Source organism: Orycteropus afer, unplaced genomic scaffold (assembly GCF_000298275.1).
Source record: "Orycteropus afer afer isolate SDZICR_OR568_19922 unplaced genomic scaffold, OryAfe1.0 scaffold00499, whole genome shotgun sequence".
NCBI lineage: Eukaryota > Metazoa > Chordata > Mammalia > Tubulidentata > Orycteropodidae > Orycteropus > Orycteropus afer.
Window position 1 is genome coordinate 101,752 of NW_006922086.1, and position 15,646 is coordinate 117,397.

The 15,646-nt window shown below is 37.9% G+C and overlaps 1 protein-coding gene across 1 annotated transcript in view; it reads right to left on the reverse strand.

Moving 5' to 3' along the window:
- LOC103209500 (ral GTPase-activating protein subunit alpha-2-like) overlaps positions 1-15,646 on the reverse strand; it is a gene marked incomplete at its 3' end in the record, with an annotated part of 164,318 nt that overhangs the window by 96,973 nt on the left and 51,699 nt on the right. Inside the window, exons 5-6 of the mRNA XM_007955377.1 lie at positions 13,943-14,053; positions 8,436-8,488 (exon numbers count right to left, since the gene is read on the reverse strand). Of these exons, the coding sequence (XP_007953568.1) occupies positions 8,436-8,488; positions 13,943-14,053 (164 nt within the window). The remainder of the gene's footprint in view (positions 1-8,435; positions 8,489-13,942; positions 14,054-15,646) is intronic.

The following is a 15,646-nucleotide window of genomic DNA, read 5'->3' on the forward strand; positions in this document are numbered from 1 at the left end:
CCATGACAAGAACAGATATATGCACACCCATGTTCATCACAGCACTATTTACAATAGCCAAAAGATGGAAACACCCTAGGTGTCCATCAACTGAGGAACAGATAACCAAACTATGGTACATACACACAATGGAGTACTACGCAATGCTAAAGAATAATGTAGGTAGCTCATCAAAGATTAAATATGAGCAAATTTAGGGACCCCAATTTATAGCATAAATAGCATATCAAACATAACCAAAAATGCACAAACATAAACAGCATAAGATGAACTAGATGATTGTGACCTTCCTAACATTAAACTCTTATTTGCATCAAAACACTTCTCCTAAAAGAATAAAAAGAGAACCTACAGATTGAGAAAAGATACTTAGCAACAACGTACCCAACAATGGACTTTTCTCTAAAATTTATAGAAAACTTCAATACCTCAACCATCAAAAAGACAAAAAATTCAATTAAAAAATGGGCAGAAGACATAAACAGACACTCCACCAAAGAAGATATTCAGGCAGCCAACAAACACATGAAGAAATGCTCACTATCGTTAGCCATTAGAGAGATACAAATCAAAACAAGACACCATCTCACCCTAGCAATAATAGCAAAGTTCAACAAGACAGAAAACAACAAATACTGACAAGGGTATGGAGAAATTGGAACTCTCATATACTGCTAGTAGAACTGTAAAATGGTGTGGGCACTGTGGGAAACAATATGGCACTTCCTTAAAAAGTTGGAAATAGAAATACCATTTGATCCAGCCATTCCATTACTAGGTATATATACACCCTCAAGAAGTGAGAGCTGGGACAGGAACAGATACATGCACACCCATGTTCATCACAGCACTACTGACAATAGCAAAGAGATGGAAACAGACTAAGTGCCCATCATTGGATGAATGGGTAACCAATCTATAGTACATACAAATGAATACTATGCAACATTAAAGAATAATGAAGAATCAGGAAAACACCTCATAACATGGATGAATGTGGAGGACATCACGTTGATTGAAGTAAGTCAATCACAGAATGCAAACATTGTAGGAGTCCACTATTATGAAAAGTCAAGAAAAGGTTTACACACTGAAGGAAACTTTCTTTGTTGTTTACCAGGGATGGGGGAGACGGCAAGGGAAAACTGCTAGCTAGGTAAGAGACATGTATTGATTTGGGTGAAGGAAAAGGAAATATACCAAAAGCGGCTGACCAGCACAGTAACACAAAGGAAAAAGAAGACACAGAGAGATGCACAAGAGGTACAGATGGTAAATACTTTTTATTTATTTATTTGTTTGTTTGTTTGTTTTTATTGTGATCAGGGTGACAGTTTACAGATCAAATTCATTTTCCAGACAGCAGTTCACATATACTTTGTCTCATGACATTGACTGCAATTTACCAAAATTCAACAGCTCTCTTCTCACTTCCTCCCTACAGTTACCTCTTCCTTGTGTCCTTCCCTCTCATGCTCTCCTGCCTCCCAAGCTGTCTCCCTGTGCATACACAGCCCTTCTATTCTCCCAGGACTGATCTCTCCAAGAAGTGTATCTACCTAATGATTGGCTGGAAGCCACAGGAGTGGGTTCAACTCCAGACCTGAAGGGCAGCTAGGGAACATAGTCTCAGGGGTTCTACCAGGCTCTATCAGACCAACAAACCTGGTCCCTTTTATTTATTTAAAATTTTTTTTTATGATTTTGAGTTTTGTTCCCATTATTCTCCCACTCTGTCCAGGATCTCCTACATAGATCCAACCTGAGTGGTTGACAGTGGTAGCAGGTCACCATCTATTTCTTCTGGTCTCACAGTCATATAGGCTGAGGATCACATGGAGTACCAATCCCTTGAACTAATTAGTTCCATACATCTTTGGTTCTTTTCATTCTTCTTTGCTCTGGATGAGGAGAGATCCATCATTGCATCTAGATGTCTGCTTGCAAGCTTCTAAGATCTCAGTCACTACTCGCCAAAGTAGGATGTGGAACAATGTTTTTGTATAGTACGTTATGCCAATTGAGCTTGATGTCCCCTGCGACCATGGTCCTGAACCCACAGGTCCAACTACTCTCTCCCTCAGGGTAGCTGGCTGTGGCCAAGAAGCCACCACAACTTTGTCTCTTGTCAGCTCTACTATACATCTAGACATTATTACAGGACATACAAATATGCATGTAGAAACATCAGCTTACCATGAAATGTAACATATGCTCCAGAAAGGCAGGAAGTTCTATCTTGAGCACTGCTTTATTTCCAGAATCTAAAAGTGTGCCTAGCACACAGTAGGTACTTGAAAAATAAGTCAAATGAATGAACAAATTTTACAAGAGTTGATATATGTTGGTATATACCCTGTGAATACAGCTTTAGATGCAGGAAAGTACTGAGACTCCTAAGCGGTAAGCAGCAGTGTTATGAGCATGGTTTCTAGAGTCACACCAGAAATAACATCCATACACATTATTTTCTAGATGCATCACCTTGGACAAGTTGTCTATTCCACAAAGCCCTTTTTTCTTCCAACTATAAAAACTGGGAAGACAGAGCCTACTTCAAGGAAAAGGAGTGAACAGGATGGCCCATGTAAAAAAATTTATATTCTAGTAAAGATGGCAATATAAATTCATATATTGAGACATCACTAATCACCCCAATGACCACATTTGAAAGATGTAACAATAATAGATATGATTTTAAAAGAGGAGGAAATATAATAAATACAGTTTTAAAAAGTGATAAACATCTATGGACTACAAACAACAGAAACCCTGAATCGTACACAGTATTGAAGCTATTGGCAAAGGTGGTTGGAAGGTCAGCTTCTGAGGTACAAAAGCTTCCACTGGAGGTAAAGGCAGATGGAATGGCTTGCACATAACATGGACCAGGCTGGCAGCTCTGATGATATATCACTTGCTTTATCAGAAACTGAAGTCTTCAATAGCTCACTATATCTGAAAACTGCTATTTCCTTCTCCAAACATTCCCTTCCAGATTGTCTTTGACTTACAAAAGCAGGCAGCAGCTCTCTTTGCATACTCTTCTTTCATGCCTTCTTAACTCTCATACCTCTATGCTTTCTTCCATTTATTATTTCTAGAATATCCTTATGCAGCATCCCTTTTATGACTTAATATGTCTTCATAATTCCACCTATTCTAAGGGAAATCTTTCCCAATTATTTACTCATTGATAGGCATTCACCTCCAAATCTTCATAAACCATCTCTTTATATCATACTAGCTTGAAGCTACTTACTACCTAGAATGAAAAAACATACAAAACACAACCAACCTGCCAAGCCAGAGAAAGAAAAAAACATAAACATAAACAAAAGTAATGCAAGTTCATTATTCATTCATATTTACTATGCAAAATGAAAGTTTTATGTAGCTTTAATATATACCAAAACCAAACACATTGCCATTGAGTCAATTCTGACTCATAGTGACCCTAAAGGACAGAGTAGAACTGCCCCAACATGGTTTTCAAGGTTTACAGAAGCAGATTGCCACAACTGTTTCCCACAAAGCTGCTGGTAGGTTCAAATTGCCAATCTTTTGGTTAGCAGCTGAGCTTTGAACCACTGTGTCACCAGGGCTCCTGTTCTACCACATAGTGATCTTAAAAAAAAAAAAAAAAACACCAAACCTGTTGCTATCAAGTCGACTCTGACTCATCGCAACCCTATATAGGAAACTAATCCTCTGTAAATAGTAATGCACTCTTCCTAGTTTAGAATTTGTAGACATGAAAGGAAGGCATTGATCCTTCCGTGAGAAAGGACGTCTGAAAGGTGTTCTTCTGCCACACAATTACAGTTGAGATCAACAGCAGCATGTGTGTTCTTAAACACTGCAAGGCTTTGGGGGAGATAAGAGAAACCAACATGGAACTAAGAAAAAAGGAAAGAAAAAAAAAAAGATAGGGGATGAAGCAGGAGAGAAGAGGGAAGGTGGCAGAAGAAAAGTGACCCAAGATTCCTTAAAAAGCTGGAATTAGAAATACTATTTGACCCAGCATTATCATTACTAGGTATATATCCTAAAGAAGTGAGAGCCAAGGCAAAACAGATATATGTACATCCATGTTCATCGCAGCACTATTTACAATAGCAAAAAGACAGAAATAACCTACATACCCATCAACAGAAGAATGGATAACCAAACTATGGTACATACACACAATGAAATACTACACAACGCTAAAGAATAACAGAATCTGCAAAACACTGCATAACATGGATGAACTTGGAGAACATTATGCTGAGTGAAATAAGTCAATCACAGAAGGATAAATACAGTATTAGCTCATTATTTTAAAAAGTCAAGGAAAGGTTTACATATGGAAGGAAATTTTCTTTGTTACCAGGGGTGGGAGGGGAAGGGAGAGACCAATGCCAAAAAAAAAAAAAAATGCAATGACCTATGTCACTTTAGTTTTGTGTATTCCACTGTACATAAATTATATTTCAATAAAATATATTTTTTAAAAAAGTGAGCCCAAACCTGACCTGTGAGCAACAAGAAAAAGGAAAGAATGTAGGGTTACCAAAGAGCATTGTCTGTGGTGGCCAATCCCCCAAACCACACTCCTAGGTCAGTTTGGGGAACTGAACCTGAGATTCCATTAATATACAGGATCTTCAAACAGAGCTAAAGTGGTCCCAGATCAAGTGCACTCCCTCACTCCTGCCAAAAATAAAGACCAACCCTGTGGAAGAAACCAGGATTAACCAATTAAACCCAATTAACTCTGATATCACAATCAAATATCACAAATATATAAGAAAATAAGTCACCGTAAGAGACAGCAGACACAACCAGCAGATTTACAATACCAAAGACTTCAAATTTTGAAATTATCAAAATAGAATATGAAATATTTCCTATTAAATGTTTAAGGAAATAAAAGGTGTTTAAAAATGAAAAAGGATCGAAACTATCCAAAGCAACCAGGCACATATACCAAACCAAAGAACTTTTAGAATAAAGGAAAAAAAAAAGGAATCAGTGACATTTACAACTCAATAAATTGGCTGAATGGTAGAAAAACTCAAAGAAAGAGTTGGTGGACTGGAAGAATGAACTGAAGAAATATCACAAAATGCAACACAAACAGATCATGGGAGTAGGATAAAAGTAACCTTAAGTGACACATAGAACAGATCAAAAGTTTAAATAAGAACTATAGAAAGCATGGACATAAAGAATAAAAGAGAGAGTGTCAATATTTGAGAATTTTCCAGAAGTGATAAAAGATACAAATCCAAAGATACAAAAAGTATATCTATACCAACTAAGGTAAAAAATCTTCAACTATACATTTGGTTGTGAAATTAATTAAGAACACCAAAAACTAAGGAACCTATCTTCACAGCAACCAGCAAGAAGTTTGTTGTTGTTATATGCCATCGAGTCAGACCCCTCCTTGGTTTCTGAGGCAATATCACTACAAAAGTAGATTGCCCAACCTTCCTTCCAAGGAGTGGCTGGGGGGTTTGAACCACTGCCTTCTGGTTAGCAGTCAAGTGCCTTAGGCACTACACTACCAGAGCTCCCAGAGAGAAGTTTGTTGTTGTTGTTGTTGTTATTTGCCGTCAAGTCGGCCCCGACTCATAGCGACCCCTCCTTGGGTTTCCAAGGCAGTATCACTACGGAAGTAGGATTGCCCAACCTTCCTTCCGAGGAGTGGCTGGTGGGTTTGAACTGCCAGCCTTCTGGTGAGCAGTCAAGTGCCTTAGGCACTATGCTACCAGCGAGAAGTTTAGAGGAACAATAATTAAACAGAAAGCAGAGTTTAGCGTTAGTAACAAGAACAAATTCTTAGAAAAACATATAGCTTGTCAAACCTGAATCATGAAAAAAATACAGAATTTGAATAATACTAAAACTATTAAAGAACCTGAAAGAGTGGTTAAAAATCTTCCTATTAAAATAAAAATAACAAATCTTTTTCAGATGGTTTTCACAGGAAAAGACTAAATAACATTAAAGGAAATGATCATTCCAACCTTATACAAACTATTCTATGTAATATAAATTTAAGAAATATTAGGTAACAGATTCATTTATAACAGAATCAATCAAAAACAGCATTAGGAAGGGAAATTTAGGTCAACGTCAGTCATGAACATAGATCTAAAAATGCAAACAAAATATGAACCACCAAAAGAAACCCAGAAATACACTTTATATTAATTTTCAAGAAGAATCATCAATCTTATCAATCAATGCAGAAAAAAATGGAAAACTTTCAAAATGCATTTATGATTATTTACAAATCTTACCAAACTAGGAATAGAAGCAAATTTCCTTAATCTGACAAAGTATATCTACCAAAAATTTACAGCAAACCTTATTCTTAATGGTGAAACATTAACAAAACTTCCTTTAAAAGCAGAAACAGGATGCCTACCTTTATCACATCTACTTAACAGTGCGCTGAAGGGCTGAGCCAATGGACAAAGATAAGAAAATAGACTAACTAGAAGGGATAAGATCAAATCATCATTACTCACAGATAATCTGTCTACAAAAAAAATTTCAAAAAAAAAAAAAAAACTATAGACAAAATACCAGAATTAAATAAATCATACATACCTAGCCCCACAGAAGAAATAAATGAACTGGAGTTATATTCAAACACATGGATGAATCTTAAAAACAATGCTGCACATAAAAGGCAAGTCACCGACAGCTACAAACCTTATGTCACCATTTTTCCAAGCTCAAAAAACGCAAAACTATACAATGCATTGTTTAAGAATACAAATACCTGTGGTAAAAACCATTCTTTTCAAAGAAAAGGAATAAAAAAATGCAGGGTGAATGTTTGCTTCCAGAGGAGAAAAAATATGAGGTTATGGAGAAGCACCTTAGTAGCTTCTAGTTCTTAAAATGGAGGTGAGGGGGTAGGGTCAAGAGAGTGGACTTTATCATTATGGTTTATAACTTACATATATGTTATAGATTCTTTTGTAAATGCATCAACTATTACATAAATGGGAGCTCTGGTAGCATAGTGCCTAAGGCACTTGACTGCTAACCAGAAGGCTAGCGGTTCAAACCCACCAGCCACTCCTCGGAAGGAAGATGGAGCAATCTACTTCCATAGTGATACTGCCTAGGAAACCCAAGGAGGGGTCGCTACGAGTCGGGTTCAACTCAATGGCACATAACAACAACAACAACATTACATAAATGAATGCTCTGGTGGCCTAAGGCATTTGACTGCTAATCAGAAGGCTGGAGGTTCAAACCCACCAGCCACTCCTCAAAGGGAAGACCGGTCAATCTACTTCTGCAGAGATACCACCTTGGAATCCCAAGGAGGGGTTGCTATGAGCTAAATCCACTAGAAGGTAGTGAGTTATTACATAAATAAAATAAGTTAATGGAATAGTTCAAACAAATAGCAATCAGTAAATACATATTTAAGTAACAGACTTCAGCATCTGCTAAAAACAACTCCTTCTCTGCACAGGCTTCACAGGAGGATAACCACAGGAAACACAATTAACATCCTCCACAATATATAATCAATGTTTGTTACCCTGGGGAAGGAGTATAGCCCTCAACAGAGAAAAAGGGAACCACAGTCAATAAAGCACCAGCCCTGAGCCAACACCTGGGCTGAAGACTTCCCTAGGTCATTCTATTCCATGACCCAGAAAGCCCCTCACCAAACTCTCTTACAGCCTCCCAGCCCTGACCTCCTCCAGCCAGCTGTGCACAAATATGCATCAGGCTTGTCTTTTACAGTCTTAAACATTTATCTTCTCACTTCACCCTAAACACAAGCCCTTCAACCACAAATAATTTCTATACAACCAACAATTAACTTTTTGATCCTATAATTCAGTTCTGAATGTAGTTCTCAAGGTATCTGACCACTTGTCTAATATATTTGGACAAGAAAGACTTCAAGCTTAATAGATCAAAAACCACACCCAAACATTATTCCAACTTTGGCAACAATTTATGATCAAAACACATATATATATATATACACACAGATAGCAACCTCACTAGTAACCAGAAAAATGTAAATTAAAACAGTGAGCTTTTTCATGTTATATTTGCATATATTAAAAAGATAAATCAGTCCCAGTGCTGATTACGGTATAAGAAATTTACATATGTTTACTTATAAGATTATATGGCCTTTCCAGAAAGCAATCTGGCAATATATTTATGAGGATTTAAATTGTACATATTCTTCCACCCAACAATTTTATGTCTTAGGTACCTACCAGGAAAAATATTCCCATGTTTGCAAAAACAAAAAAATATTAATCACGAGAATATTCTGTGTAACATTATAAATATGGGAGGGAAAAAGGAATGGAGGAAGGAAGAGAGGGAGGGAGGGAATGACGAAAGATATGTATCTTCAATACCATTACCAAAATGAATTAATAAAAACTTACTTCAAAAAGAAAGAGTATGGAGTCCAGCTCCTCCCTTTGTGACTTATTATTCCCTGGAATATATAAAAATAAATTAGTTATCATACAACATTTTAATATTAGAATATTACAAAATATGTTTAAAGGCATCTTAAATCATTTAAGCCTCAACACCAATTCATTTATTCAAAAAATACCAAGAGGTAGTGTGTGGCACACATTAGGACTGCAGATGGACAACTTAGCCAGATTGCCTAGGTCTACCTCTAGCAGAGCTGCCTCTTGCTGCTAGCTACTTAAACAGAGCTCCCATGTTTTCCAAGTTGTTGCCAACTAGTAGCAGGTTATTTATTAAATTCTTAAGAAGTTACTTGGGAGCTCAAATTATGGCAGAATACACAACAAAAAAGAAAAAAAGAGTTCTAGCTTTGTACTATAAAAAGGCATAGAGCAGGTGATAATCATTAAAAAAATATATCTCTTTAAGCAATTGTGCACTGCCCTTTTGATGGTAACAATAATAAAACTAGAACTATAACAGTGTTACCATTATTGTGCACATTCTATGTGCCAAGCACTATGCTAAGTGGTTGTCATACATCAAACTCGAGGGTCAGGAAACGTTTTCTGTAAAAGACCAAGAGTATATATTTTAGACTTTGCAGGCCTCTTGTAACCACTCAATTGTACTGTTGTGATGCAAAGAAGCCATAAATAATATGTAAGTGAGTTAGTGTAGCTCTGTCTAACAAAACTTTATTTACAAACACAGGCAGTGAGCCATAGTTTGTAGAACCCTGGATCTAACTCAATCCCCACAGCTCTATGAAGTAGATTATCATTCATTCACTCAGCAAATACTATACAGGCTTACTGTAGGCCCTAGAGATGTAGGAATGTACAAAACAGACAACAATCTCTGCCCAGAGGACGCTTACATTCTACATTCTCATGAGAAAAACAAGGGGGAAACCAGATAGCAAATGGAGAATCCCAGAAAAAATTGGAATATAATTTTGAGTAAGAAAATCAGGGAAGGCCACTCTGATAAGGTGACCTTTGAGCAAAGGACAAAGCGAGGTAAGGAAGCAAGACACAGAGAAATAAGGGGAAGAGTGTTCCTGTCAGGGACATGGATAGTACAAAGTCCGTATGGGTGAACATACTTAGCATGATCAAGAAACAGCAAGAAGACCCTTGTGGCTGGAATGAAGTAAGGGAAAGGGTTGTGGCAGCTAAGGTTAGTGGGTGGGCCTGAGCTCACTGTCATGAGTTTGGAAATGGGAAGCCCTTTTAGGGTTAGAGCAGGGGAGAACCATGATCTGACTCACACTTTCAAAGCCATCACTCCTGCTGCTCTTCTGAAAAGAAACTTAGGGGTGGGAGAGGGCAAGGAAGAAGCATATGTGTGGAAGCTGGAAGGCCATTTCTGAGACTGTTGTAATAATCCAATGATGGGACTACAGTGGTACCAGTGTAGGCAATGAGAAGTGGCTGGATTCTGGATGTATTCTGAAGATAGAGCCAACAACTCCAAGTCTTTTGGTCTGAATACCCAGAAGACTAAAATTATCACAAAATGATTTCATTATTCCCAGTAAACATTTTCCTTTATTTTCTTTTTCATTTTACTTTTTAGTACACTTTCTTTCCTGTACTTCAATCAAATTATGCTAAAAACAAGGAACTTCAAAATCTCACCATGCTTCTTCATTATAACTTTGTGGTAGATTGCAAAAATGGTCACAATTTTCCCCCTTACATCAAGAGACACCTATTTCTCCACCCTTTGAATGTGAGACGTCATGCCACCTGCTTTGACCATTGGGACATCAGCAAATATGAGGCAAGCAGAACTTTGGAAATCCCTGTGCATTTTTTTTTTTTTTCATAAGTTCACTATACCAGTATTTTTTGCATGGTGATAACTGTCAGTTCCCTGTGCATTTTTTTTTTTTTTTTTAATTATTCTTTGCTATTTTTATTGCACATGGCACCACATTTTTCTCCTCCACACACCTGTGAGATGAAAGTGAGATGGAGCAAGGCTAGGAAGCAAGATAAAAATTGGATCACTTCATATTTTAAATACCTACCAATTTGGCAAATATATAGAGATAAATGTGTTTGTTTGTGTTCTCTCATACACACAAACCATATAAATATACATCAATCACAGGGCGAAAAATAAGCAATCCATGAAGAAAAAATTGTGTTGCCATCTGGGCACATGCTTGTATATGACTTGATGATCTACTAGCACCTGGAACATTCTTTTAAGGCACCAAGTCAGCTGCTATATGATAGAGATTACCACAGTGACTTGCTTTAAATTCCTTCCCCCTCTATGCTTGACACCTACCTTCTGTTTTACAGAAGCAATCAAGGCTTCTGACATGAAATCCCTCAGTTTTTCTGCTCCACCCCAAGTGTCTATATCTGTACTCATCCTCTTATCTGCTCCTCCTTAAAATTGTCACCCTATGTACTCCTTCTCCTACCCTCTTCTTTTTACATGACCCTGTCTCAACTCACTTCCTCCAATACCTTAAACCACCAGTTATCACCCTCCTTGTTGATTCTCTTCTAGTCTGCAAACACAAATGCATCCTATAAAAGTCATCCCATGAAAATGCTTCTCCTTGAGATAAAATCCTTTGTCTGCACCATCAAACTTGCTAAAAGTGTATTCTCATATGTAGCCTTCACTATCTCATCACTCAGTCACTCCATTTCTCTCTGGCTCCTTGCCTACAGCTTTTCTTTCAGTAGTCACTGATGACCTCCTTAACATGCCATTTCTTTGTCCTGCTGCTTCTCAACTTTTTGCAATATAAGACATTGCTAATCCTTCATTCCCTGTACTTTTTCTTCCCAGATTTCTGTGACAATACACTTCTTCTGGCACCTCTCTAACTTCTCCTTCTCTTTCCTTTCTCTCTCCATCAAATAAATGAAAGAATCGTTCCCTAGTTCTATCACTTTTTCTCTATGTATATGTATACTCTCTCATTGGCAATAGTATGATTTCACCTCTCTTCTCCCAAGCTCATTACCTACATTTGGCTATCCATGGGCCCCTCAAGGTCAGACTGCCCCAAGATGCACTCTTCATCTTACCTCCTAAACCTGGCTTCCTCCCATAATTCCACTACTGTCATATCACTTCACAATCAGCCTCAATGTCCTGAACCATCTTTGACTTCTCCTTTTCATACCTCCTTTCCTTATATCCAAGTTTCATGGATAGGACATTATGACTGAGAAATACAAGTGTTCTCTTCCATTAACCACCAACTCCCTAGATCAGATGTCTCCAAACTGCTTGTTCTCACATTAGGAGGGTATTAGCCTCCTAATTAGTCTTCGTATCTCTTGTTCACTCACCACTTTACAATACACTTTACAAGACCCAGTCTTAGTAGCAAATACTTTCAAAGGCTCTCAACACCTAAGGAGCAAAGTCCAAACCCCTCAGTCAGGAATTCAAGGCTCTTTGCAAACATCACCCAATCTGATTTCCTATGAATCTCTTTTATACACCTTATGTTGCAAGAAAAACAAATGTTTTTTTTCCCCACACATGCTCTCAAATCAGCTTCCCCACTTGTGCTTGTGTTCTACCCTATTGTTGAAATCCACATACAGTCCATCCCCAAAGCTACCTCTTTCCCAAAGCTGCACTCATATACTCAGAGGGAAATCATCTCTCCCATCTTCTCAACAATCATAGCACTTTTTATGTATCTGTCTCACAACACATCTGACTTTCGAACTTGTTATACAGTTAATTATGCATATGGCATATTCCTACACCAGTCTTACCACCATGCCCCACCACCATAAAGCATGTTCAGCCTCTATTACATTGGTGGATTTTAGCACAGTGCCTGGCACATTCTCAACATTCAAATATTGGATAGTTGAATGAATTAATGATTAAGTGGAAGAGGAACACAGAATTATCAGACTCAAGGTCCATCCACAAGGCTAGTTCCTGAGAGGCACCAGCACTTGAAGATGTTTTGGGATGCTAAAACATCACACAGACATGAGGTCTCTGGCATAGGCATAAAGCATTCTTGTCTGTGGGCAACACAGACTGCTGCAATGCATGCATTGTTTCAATGTCTCTCTGTCTAATGTCAGCATTTTTTTTTTTTAATGGGAGCAATATGAAATAGAACAGTGATTCTTAAATTTGAGAGCACATGTAAAGTATCATGTGAAAGGCTTGTTAAACATAGATTGCTCAGTTCTACCACCAGAATTTCTGATTCAGCAGGTTACCAAGTGATACATATGCTGCTAGTCTAGGAACCACAGTTTGGGAACTACTGGTTCCAAAAAAAAGGAGCTGTGAACTAAACATCAGGAAACCTGGTTGCAAATCGGCTGTGAAATTAAATAATCTGTGTGACCTGAGGTCAGTAATGTAACCTCTCTGGATGCAGTTTTCTCCACTCCAAAATGAGGAGTATGAAAAATCCAGTACCCTGAAACACTTCCAACTTTAAAATTCAATGATTGTGGCTCAGTCACTCAGAAGTCAGTTATTTGGAATTATGGCATTTCTACTTAATGTAGTTCTACGTGACTGTTCAAAAATGAAGTGGAAATATCTGTGCTAACATGGAATGATCTCCAAAACAGATTACATGAAAATGCAAGAAGATGATGACGGCAGTTAATGTTTACTAAACATGTATTATTATGTGCCAAACTCTGTCCTGAAATCCTAGGGTACCAGTTAACTCTTAATGCTGACATGTGGAACCTGAGCCAGCGAATAGTTAAGTACATGACCAAGGAGAAACAATTAAACTTAATACAAACCATCTAAATACAAAGCAAATATAGTATGACTGTGTTGGTTTGATTTTTAAAGGATATTTTATATATGTATATATGAACATAACCATAAATATACATAAATAAAACCCATTAATAATGTACAAGGAGCTCTGGTGGGTAGTGCCTAAGGCATCTCTGATTGTGAACCAGAAGGCTGGCGATTCAAACCCACCTTGTTTCTTCTTTTAAAAATGGAAGGAGATACAGGAAACCTTTAATAGTAGTTGCCTCTACAAAGCAGGACTGAGAGTCTGGGCAAAACAGATACTTCAATTTTCATTTAAAATCTTTCAGTGGTATCTGAATTTTATTTTTTTTTACAGTGTACATGTATTATTTGTCTTTCTTTTTCCTTTTTAAGTAAATTATTCCTTCGGAACTCATGCCTTCTTAAGTTTCTGCTTCTTCCATTTGCCCTCTAGCCATTTGTTGTTCAATTAACATCTGTATATAAGAGAAAGATCAAGGGAAATAAGGATGTCAACCAGTCCACTGTGATCTCACAGCTTTGCTAAAGGAAAGCAAGAAAGTATAAAAAATGGTTACCTTGGGATTGAAAATACTTATTATTGTGGCTTGTGGCTTTTGACACATGCAACTTCTAAAATTTCCTGAATGTTTTAATCTGATTTTAAAAAAGAAAAAGAAAGAAAAAACTCTGTGGAAAAGCTTACCTTTTAATTTCAAACTATTTTCCAGTGTTATAAAATTTTCATAGAAGATGAAATATATCTGAGAATAGTTGGTCTCAAAAAACTGCTTAAGATCACAGGCATCCACATTATCTGAAAAGAAAAAATTTCTATTTATGACAACGCACAATCATCAGAACTCACAAACCATCTTTTCAAAATGAAGGAAAGTAAAACTTAACATTACTCTTATGCTGTTGCTGTTATGTGCCTTCGAGTTGGACCCGACTCATAGTGACCCCTCCTTGAGTTTCTGAGGCAATATGACTACGGAAGTAGATTATTGCCCCATCTTCCTTCTGAGGAGTGGCTGATGGGTTTGAACCGCCAGCTTTCTGGTTAGCAGTCAAGTGCCTTAGGCACTACACTACCAGAGCTCCTATCCTCTTATAAGACAAACAAAATAAAACAATATTTCCACTTATTTACACTATAACAAGGAGCCACAGTGGTGCTTGGCTGCTAACCAAAAGGCTGGTAGTCCAAACTCACCCAGAGGCTCCTCAGAAGAAAAACCTGGTGATCTGGTCTCATAAAGATTACAGCCTAGAAAACCTTTTGGGTCAGAGTTCTACTTTGTCACATGGAGTAGCTATGAGTAGAAATCAACTTAATGGCATGTAACAACAACAATACTATAATACCTATGAGAATTCTGAACTCTAAAATAATTCAATCTATGATCATGCCTGAAATGCTCCCTGGTACCAGGACACTGGGAGACTGAGTGCAGTAAGATTCCAACCCAAGGAGATGAGAGGGACAGCCACACATCATGTAAAGACCAGTTAAATGGTGAGAAGGAGATAAGGGTCTGGAGAGGAACCAGAGACTTCATGTTAATGGATGAGGAAGTGGGAATTCATGAGGAGGCAGCTTTTGACATAGGTCATGAAGAAGGATGGGTTTATAAATCTCAAACACAACTTTGCCAGATGGAGGGCCTAAATGAACCAATCTCTCCTACCTCTCAAAGGAAAGAAAGAAGCCAGCACAAGGGAACTACCAAAAGTTCTCATCGCATCCCCCTACCCATTTCCATCTGGGCTCATGCACACTGCTTCCCTCTAGCTTCTAGTAGACTGTCCCTGCTCCAGTCTAGACACAGTGGCAGCAGTGTTTCTCTCTGTAATAGTAGTTTTGATAAACAGGGTACTGTGGGTAGATACGCAAGTCATGTAAGAAATTCAGACTAACAGCTGGGGTCCAAGCCAACCACTTCTTATTCCAGGTGCACAACTATCCTAAGCCAAACCTTACAACATCAGTCAAAGTAGTCAACCACTGTTAACACACCTTTGTTCGTTTTCCTTAGCAAACAAAATTGTGTGTGCCATTTTCAGGATCCTGGCCAAGGTTTTAGTGCTTTGGAAGGAAACACTAGTAACCGCAGGAAAATTTAAGTTTTCCTTAAAACCCTACAAGCATTACTCATGAAAAAATTAAATTATACATACATACATGTGTGTGTGTGTGTGTGTGTATAGGAGTATATATGTGTGTGTGTGTGTTGTTGTTGTTGTTGTGACGTGCCACTGAGTCGAATCCAATTCATAGCGACCCCTCTTTGGGTTTCCAAGGCAGTATCACTACGTAAGTAGATTGCCCCATCTTCCTTCCAAGGGGTGGCTGAGGGTTTCAACAGCCAGCCTTCTGATTAGCAGCCAAGTGCCTCAGACACTATGC